This window comes from Netta rufina (genome assembly GCF_964035555.1).
Source record: "Netta rufina genome assembly, chromosome: 2".
Taxonomy (NCBI): Eukaryota; Metazoa; Chordata; class Aves; order Anseriformes; family Anatidae; genus Netta; species Netta rufina.
In genome coordinates, this window is record NC_140124.1 from 8,589,755 (window position 1) to 8,598,663 (window position 8,909).

General features: G+C 46.2%; 1 protein-coding gene across 1 annotated transcript; it reads left to right on the top strand.

Moving 5' to 3' along the window:
• The first annotated feature begins 300 nt into the window (after positions 1 to 300).
• Positions 301 to 8,681, top strand: INSIG1 (insulin induced gene 1). Its single transcript, XM_084282690.1, has 6 exons — positions 301 to 362; positions 1,071 to 1,439; positions 3,221 to 3,345; positions 3,871 to 4,037; positions 4,503 to 4,602; positions 6,417 to 8,681. The coding sequence occupies exons 2-6, from the start codon at positions 1,088 to 1,090 to the stop codon at positions 6,444 to 6,446; spliced, it is 774 nt and encodes a 257-aa protein (XP_084138816.1). The 5' UTR covers positions 301 to 362; positions 1,071 to 1,087; the 3' UTR covers positions 6,447 to 8,681.
• The last annotated feature ends 228 nt before the right edge of the window (positions 8,682 to 8,909 follow it).

Sequence of the window (8,909 nt, forward strand, 5' to 3'; positions counted from 1 at the left end):
TCCCTACGTCATATCAGCCGCCCGCCCGCCATTGGCTGCGCCCGCCTCACCCGACGCCGCCGGGCTGAGCGCGCGACTCCCGCGCTCGGCGAGCTCGCGCCGCGGACACGCCCCCCTCCCCCTTTTTAGCCACGCCCCCTCGGCCCCTTTGGCCACTCCCCTCCGCCGCGGGGGCGGGCGAGGGGCGGCTGCGGCGGGGCCCGGCGCTGCCCCCGGCCGCCGGTAGGTCGGCGGCGCCTGACGTGACCGCGGCGGCCGGCGGTTATAAACCCCAGCGCCGGCAGCGGGACGGCGGCGGGGTGGGTGCTGGATTCGTCCTGTCCCTCGCGGGTTGAGCGGCGGCGGCGGGCGGGGGGCCTGAGGTGAGGCGGAGAGCGGCGGTGGGTCGGGGCCTGACAGGAATTGGGGGGTCCCGGGGCCGGTTGTGACAGGAATTGGGGGGTCGGAAGCTCGGAGACGCGGGTTCTGACAGGAATGGGAGGCCCCCGGCGCTGACAGGAGCTTCCTGAGCCCGGGTCTGGCAGGAATGGGAGCCCCCAGCCCCAATAGGAGCCCCCCCGGCCAGATCCTGACGGGAATGGGAGCCCCCGGCCCTGACAGGACCCCTCCGGGCCCCATCCTGATGGGAATAGGAGCCCACAGCCCCAGTGGGAGCCCCCTGGGTTCAACCCTGACAAGAATGGGACCTCCCTACTCCCCCCCGGCCTGATCCTGACAGGAATGGGAGCCCCCCAGTCCTGATGGGAGCCCAATGGGAGCACCCAGACTAGATTCTGACAGGAAGGGGAGCCCCCAGCCCCAATAAGAGCACCCTGGGCCAGATCCTGACAGGAATGGGAGCCCCCTGTGCCCTGACAGGAGTGGGAGCCTGCCGGGCCTCATCCTGGGTCCTGACAGGAGCCCCCTGGCCCTAACTGGAGCCCCCCCAGCTCCCATCCTGACAGGAACGGGAGCCCCCAGCCCACTGGAGTCGGGGTTTTCATCCTCCTGCCGGTCCCCTCCTGCTGCATTTCCTCATGTCTCGCCTTCAGGCTTGCTATAACCAGTTGTTTTTCCCGCTCGCGTTGCAGGGCTGCCGGTGAGGCCGATGCCCCGGCTGGAGAGCTGCACCTGGAGCTGTTCGTGCGCTGCCAGGGGGAGGCACAAAACGCAGCCGGGCGACACGGCCACCAAAGCGGGCGAGATGCTGAGTTCTGGAAGCCCCTCGCAGGTGTCAGCAGGACACGGGGCGCGGAGCCCCGGCGGTGCGGGCAGCACCCTGAACTGGAGCCGGCACCTGGTGCAGCGGAGCGTGGTCCTCTTCGTGGTGGGTGCTTTCATGGCGCTGGTGCTGAACTTGCTGCAGGTGCAGAGGAACGTCACCCTGTTCCCCGAGGAGGTCATCGCCACGCTCTTCTCCTCCGCCTGGTGGGTGCCCCCGTGCTGCGGGACGGCGGCAGGTGAGCGGCGGGCAGCGGGGCTGACCTCGTTTTGTGTGTTTTTACCTGGATTTTAACTGTTTGGGGGTTATTTTGGGGGGGTGTGCGCCTCCTTTACACCAATGGGGAAGGAAGGCAGCGCAGCTCACTGTGCCCCAACCTCGTGGCCGCTCCCCACGCCACGAAACCGCCTTGATTTGGGTATTTTGGGGTTTATTTTTCCCCCCACACACACTCCGGAGCGCGCCGCGAGCAGCAGCAGGCGCGGTGCAGCCCCGCGGCGCGTTCTCGCGGCGGCGACAGCGGAGCGCGCGCTCCCGCTCGGCCCCGCCCCCCTCGGGCCGCCATTGGCCGCCGCCGAACTGGTGAGTGGCGGGCGGCGCTCGCCATTGGCTGAGGGCGCGAACAGGCCAGGGGCGGGGCCCAAAACAAGGAAGTCACGTGCGGAGGGGGAGCCGCGGCCCCGGGACGGGCAGCGCGGAGCCGCCCCGGGGCGCCGGGCACGGAGCGGGCCGGCGGCGTTGTTGTGCCCGGCCGCCTGCTGGCACTGCGGGTAAACCCAAACCCCGCCGTGATGATGCCCTCCTAGGGGTTGGAGGGCTGGCAGGTCGGGTCAAGGGGAGCAACGCCGTTGTGAGCGCGATTTGTGTTGAAAGTGCTTTCACAGCGCTTTTTCTGCCTGTTTTTAAAAACAGAGGTGCTGGCTTGTGGCGCTGAGCAAGAGGGTCTGATTAATGGAACTCACATGAGTGATAAGCTCCATGCTAAGTGCTACGAGATAGCCTCATTACGGCCTTCTGATAGTCCTGGCATGCTTGGATTAATCTCTGGCATGTAGCTGTTATCTTAAGGTAAAAGTCCTGCTAGCTGGCGCCAAGAAATAAGGCTTTCAGCACCAGATCCATTGACTTACAGCAGTAGCTCCTGTAACCCTCTTCACATAGAAGTGACTTCTCTTAGGAGTTTAAGGAGGAAAAAAAAAATAAAGTAGGGAAGAAAACAAACATCCCAAACAGTTAAAGCTCACTGTCTAATCAGCATTTGTTATAATACATGGAATTGCAAGCCTTAAAAGAATTAAACAAGTACCCAGAAACTGAGCACAGACAAACAATTTCCCTTCTGCAACCATTTCTCATAAGGCTGAGAGAAGGCGATATGCAAGCAGAGCTCTGCCTGAATAACAGTGTGAGTAGATACTTTTCACTGACACATGACTGATGGCAGCTGTTTCCTTAAGCTCTGCCCTGCTTCTATTTGATATCCAAATTCATTTAATTTGGATGGGAGCGTAGGCTGCATTACAGTCCAGAAGAAGGAGGGAAATCAGCTCTGCCAAGGGACTTTTTAGTCCAAGCAAATAGTAATTCAGGGCCTGATTCACAAGCAATAAATCAGGTTTGTAAAAGGAGCTGTCCTGCATATGAGCAATAAAGGTATGCTCCATTCCTCACTATAATTAAGCTTTTTGTTATTTACTGGTACAAAGCAAGCATCTACTCAGGCTGGGAAATGATACTTCCTCATGGGGGTTAAAAAGAAGCTTGGAGTCAGATGTATATCTGTTATAAAGGTCCAAACAGAATGTTGCTTGAAAAAGTATGGTGGTTATTTTTCATTTCTAAAGTTTGGGGAGGTTGGGCGGGAATGCTAACGACTGTTTTCTTCATCAGGCCTGCAGCAGCATGGTAGGCACATCAGTACTAGAAGGTTTTATCAAGCACTTAATTGCTAAACTAATATTTAATAGTAATGAAATAATGATGTAATGGTTAGTATAAGTGGTCTTGCTTCTCTTGCAGCTGTTGTTGGCCTGCTGTACCCCTGCATTGACAGCCACCTGGGGGAACCACACAAGTTCAAAAGAGAGTGGGCCAGCGTCATGCGATGCATAGCAGTTTTCGTTGGCATTAATCATGCGAGTGCTGTATCCTTCAACTGGTTGTTGTTGCTTGATGTGCTTAGTGTATTGCCATGAAACAGGCTCTTCCACTCATGCCTGGGAGAATCACAAAGGTAATGATAATGCCATTGGCAGAGGCAGACTCCTGAGACCTGCAGTACAGTGCAATATCTGCTTTAAGACAGATGACGTAGTTAACTTAAAAGTAGTTATGGGGTTCTGGGATGGAGAAGGGCCAGATGTATGGCTGGTGTAGCTGAGTGTAACAGGGTAACATGTTGGTTTAACCTGTATGTGTTTGCTATGTAATAGTTAACACAATTAACTACTGAGATCCACTAAACTCTTCAGTAAGAGCATTGTTCGTGTTGAATGGTGATGGCTTGGGCAGAAAAAACTTCAAGTCAGCAAGAGCTGTAATTGCTCAGCAGGTCTGAAAGGCAGATCCCTACCATTTTGTCACTAGAAATACGAAATCATGCTTGCTTTCAGTTTGAGTAGGATGTGTGAAGATTTGAAAGGATTGTCCTTAACACCTTTTTTTTCCAGAAATTAGACTTCGCAAACAATGTCCAGCTGTCCCTGACTCTAGCAGCCTTATCGCTGGGTCTCTGGTGGACATTTGATCGTTCAAGAAGTGGTCTCGGACTTGGAATTACAATAGCCTTTGTAGCAACTCTGATAACCCAGTTCCTTGTATATAATGGTGTTTATCAGTAAGTTACGCTTTTAAATGCTATTTCAACTCTCTTGCACCCCCTGCTTTAATTAAGACAAGGGTATTGCAAACTACTTATTAACATATTTGGTGTGTCCTTGTAAGGCATCTTATATGTCTAAGGTAGCTAATTGTCGTGCTGTTCTAAATGATGGCATGGAGGGGAGGGGGGCAGACTGAGCTGTTGTCATCTCACCATATACCCCAACAAACCAACCTTCTCCTGACTTGGTGTATCACCAACTGGAGCTCAGGAGAGGAGAATTCCTAAACCTTGCTGGCAAGGACATTGGCTAGTTAAAGTTTATAAGTTAAGAGACTTAATTTGGTCCGCCTATTTTTGCTCCTGTGTTTCTGTGTTGGTTGGGTCTGGTGAAAAACCTAGAGCATCTTGTTAACAGTACATAAAGTGATGATAACATGATAATACCTTGTCTCTGATTTATTTCCTTTTGTTTATTAGGTATACATCCCCAGATTTTCTTTACATCCGTTCTTGGCTTCCGTGTATATTTTTCTCAGGAGGTGTGACTGTAGGAAACATAGGACGCCAGCTGGCTATGGTAACTACTGTATAATTAGCATTTCCTTTTAGCAGTCCAAATAACTTCTGTCTTTGTTACTCCAAGAACAAACTATGCCTTTAAGGGTATGACTCACAGATCAGGAGATTAATACCTATCTTCCCAAGAGCTGAAATGTAAACATGCAACCTGTGTTACCAGTGGAGTGGGAATTGTCTTAGCAAGTGTTTGAGTATGTTCTGTGTGAAACTTTTTCCAGCAAGAGCCTAAATGAGACTTGAATCAGTATATCAGTATACCAGATCCAGTCGATTTAACTTTTCCTACATAACTCCTTTATCCTGGAAAGCATTCAACTATTCTATTTCTTTAAGTAGTTGAGGTGTCTTCCCTTTTCTCTGAAGGAAGGGCCTTGATAGGCTTAGTTGCTCCTGAAATAATAAGTCTCCAAAGCTCCTTAGGAAAGGGAAAAGCTGTTTTTAGGGACTGAACTACAAATGAGCAAAAAGGCCAGTCAGCAGCTAGCTGTCTTGCCTCGAACAGGCTTTCTGTCCCTTCTGCATAACCTTTCTAACCCAGGGCATAGACACTAATGTGCTTCCGATGTGGATGGTCAGAACTTGATACAGCAGATGGACCGGCTCCCAGCCAAGCTGGGGGGAAAAAGCCACATTGCTTGACCACCACTGATTAATTTCTGTAGTACTGATTCTCAGTTTCACTACATTAACAGTAACCCCTAGTAGAAAAGACTGGGGGGTGGGGGGAAGGCATTGGCAAGTCTGCCTGGTTTAAATAGTTTTCTTCTAAAAAATTATTTCCTGATACAACTTGGTATCAAGCCAGATCTCCCAGGACCTTAGTCAATGTCTTAAAACTTCATTTTTATTTTTTTTTTCCCCTGATGTTCTTTAAAGTATAAGTTCATTACTTCCACTTCAAATCCCAGCAGTACATGCAATCTGCATGTGCTTTTTTTCCCTTAGGGCTAAGTGTATGGGGGCAGAGAAAGGTAGAATTTTTTAAATAAAATATATCAGTAACTTTTTTCCTCTCAGCTTGATGAAACCCAACATTTCATAGTTTGATTTCTGAAGAGAAGGTGAAGGTGCTGCTGCAGCTCTTGCTGCATGTTGATACCTAAAGCTGCTCCTTCATTACTCATCAGCTGGATTAGATGGAGGGCAATACATCATCTTCAGTTGTAACCATCATTCTCAGCATCTGGCAAACTAGGGTTGTCTCAAGACACCCACCTCACAAATGTTTGTCTGCTACTGCTTAGGGGCTGTGGAACTGTGCACATGTTCAATACTTGGACATCTGTATTTTCTCAAGAGAATGAAGGAGAACATACAAGCTCTATTTTAAACAAGTTGTTTAAATGCCTTTTTAAATTGATGTATGAGGGTATCACACTAGAAAAGGAGCTTAGGAGGAAATGAGCAAGTCTATCTGATACTAGGCTTTGCAGGGAAAATCCAGTAACTTTTGCTTGAAGTCAGCTCGAAAATGAAACATTAAAAATGAAACAAATGTCCATTAAGTGAGTGCTGTGCATTGCCTGCAAATAAATATCCTGAGATAGGAAGGCTGAAAAAGTCTTTATCTGTCTACCAAGCCCAATTCTTTTCATCAAATGAACAAATTGAGGCAGCACAAAACTATGGTGACACTTCTGTCCACAGTTCAGGAGTACATCCTTGCTGGGATTTTACAAGAAGCTGTGTCTGCTAGGTCACTGTCAGTTTGACTAAATAGTCAACTAACTTTCGTTATTGGAAATATTGCATTACATAGTAGCTTCTTACGTGGTACTAAAATATACTTTCTGTTGTTCTTTTAATCCATAGGGTATTCCAGAGAAACCACACAATGACTAAATCCTTGGAGGAGAGAGCATGGTGCCAGCGTGAAAGCAACATTGAGAAGATGTGTTCCTGTTTTAAATTGAAGATTATTTAGAGAAAATAATCTCTCTATGGGCTCACTGCACAAATGACTTGTGGAAAAAAAATTAATCCACTCTTAGAATAGCCAAGTGAAATTAACTGCTTATCTTGAAATCTTACCCTGATTTACTGCATAAGCATTTGCATATGGCTGTTCTCTCAAAGAGTTTAACACCAAGTTGAATACAAGCATTCAGGCTAAGTGGCAGTTTTCCAAGTATTAGATTCCAGTGTAAGTTATTGAAGCAGCTGCCACATTTTAAAGCCTTGAAACAGAAATTTAATTACAAGCGCCTGTATCAGTGCCCAAAGGAAGTAGATCGATGGTGCTTAACAATGATGAAGTATGGTTTAATAGGAATAGTATTTATCCAAATCTTTTAAAAAAAAATATATAGGGTTATTTAAAAATAAGAGTGATCAAAACAGATTAAAGGCATTGCACTAACGCTTTTAGGAGTCTTATGAAGGAATCATGCCCTTACCTGTAATGCTGCATTAAGTTTGACTTTAGCAGTGGAGGGGGTTTGAGGGACAAAAGGCTTGAAGTCACCTGGCTGGGAAACTTCTAAATTACTTCAGTACAGTAGGTGAATGCTGGAGACAATCTTGTTCCAACATGAACTTTATCAAGAAACTCTAGCTTGAGCAAATCTTGTTCTGGCCCAATTCAGTAGGAAAGTGTTTGTAAGTGTTCCTGCTTAGAAGTATGCGTGTGCTTCAGTGTCTCACCAAAGCTGCCTTCAGGTGTCTTAAATGTGTGGTGTCACTGAAGATACCTGCATTGCAGGTGCTTGTGGTTAGTGAGGATGTGGCCCCAACTCCTCAGAAGATCTGCAGTTTCCTCCTTACAGCTGTTTTTGATCTCGCATCTGTTTGAGTGAGGGTTTTGACTAAAAACATTGGAAACAGAAGCAAGCCTAAAATGTGACTTAAACTGCATGTGAAGAATTTTGAACAGCTTGTTTTCTTAATTCAGTTTATGAAAGAGATCACTACTTGTTTTTCTCACAACCCTATAGAACTTGCAATCTGTGATTGCCATGTGTAAAAAAAGAAAGAAAAAAGTGCTTATGTCACTACATTAAACGTTTGGTGTTTCTTAATACATAGTTCTGTGAGCACAATGTATTCGTTTGATAGCTTAGACCACAGTAGACCTAAATAGCAAGTATTAGGTCTTAAAATTGAAGTGCAATGTACAGTAAAAATCTGAGCCTTGTATTCTCTTACATAGCGATCATTTCTTATGACAGATTAAAGAGAAGAAGGTTCTGAGTTCATTTCAATGCTGCATGGAGTCAAATGGAGCAATAATTTATTTAACTAGTAATAGTAAAGCTAGTTTTGTTGTATCTTTCATCAAGCCCAGATTTTTAGAAATACTCCAATTTTGTGGTTATGGTGTACTTGTAAACTTTTATGCATTTGCCTTTTTGTATTCTACATTTTTTGTGTGTGTTTGTTTCCACTCTTACATGGCTTCTGATGTAATTAGAGGCATATGTTAAAGACTGACCCATCAAAAAAAGATGTTGAGGCAAGGTAGCAGCATCCTGGCTGTTTTCACTCTTCTACGGGAATGCTCTAACTGCTGCTTGTGCTTCTGTTCTGGAGGAAGAGATTAGCACAGAGACGGTATTACAAAACAGCCCCCAATTCTAATCTTGCTTTGGTGTGAATTGAGTAATTTCACTGGCATAAGATCCTTTTCTCAAATGCTTAAAACCTACAAATATAATCACATAAGTCTTCAGATCAGGACTGGATCAGCTCAGATACTTTAAGTGTGCTACCTGCTGGAGAGACAGTTTTGCAACCATCTTAAAACTATTTCCAAAACTTCATAAAACTGGACATAAGATGACTGATTTCTACATATATTTGATTGATAAAGAAGTATTTAAGACTTATTTGTAAAGCCTGAAGCTAGATCTGTATGTGTTAAAAAATAATGCAGCCAAAAAATGTAAGTCAAAAGTTCATTTTTTGCCAATACTTAGAGGTACCTGAACCAAAGTGATTTAAGTTTGGAAGAGGTGGGAGGGGAGTGAAGAAAATTTGCACTATGCTGAATTTGAACACTTAAATTCTCATTCTTACTGATAAGTTTTCATTGGTGTGTTTGGTTTTACACTTTTTTTACTATTAAAGTTCTACGATCAAGTCACGTTTGCCATGGGTTCTCTGTATTCACATTATGCAGGAATCTTTCTTGAAAAGGACAGTTGTTATGGTTGCATAACTAACAGTCAGTCATGCATACTCAGTGGTATTAAAAAAAAAAATAATAATAATCCTAAACTGACATTGTAAGATTTAACTTTTAGAAGGTTTTCCAGTGTGAATTACAGGGTTTAAGAGAAACAGTCTTGCTATTTTGCCAAGTGACAT

Bases quoted from the DNA above. Each gene is read 5' to 3' on its own strand.
- INSIG1 (XM_084282690.1), top strand. From the start codon at position 1,088: ATGCCCCGGCTGGAGAGCTGCACCTGGAGCTGTTCGTGCGCTGCCAGG. The intron at 1,440-3,220 runs GTGAGCGGCGGG...CTTCTCTTGCAG, and splicing joins GTGCTGCGGGACGGCGGCAG to CTGTTGTTGGCCTGCTGTAC. The intron at 4,038-4,502 runs GTAAGTTACGCT...TTTGTTTATTAG, and splicing joins GTATATAATGGTGTTTATCA to GTATACATCCCCAGATTTTC.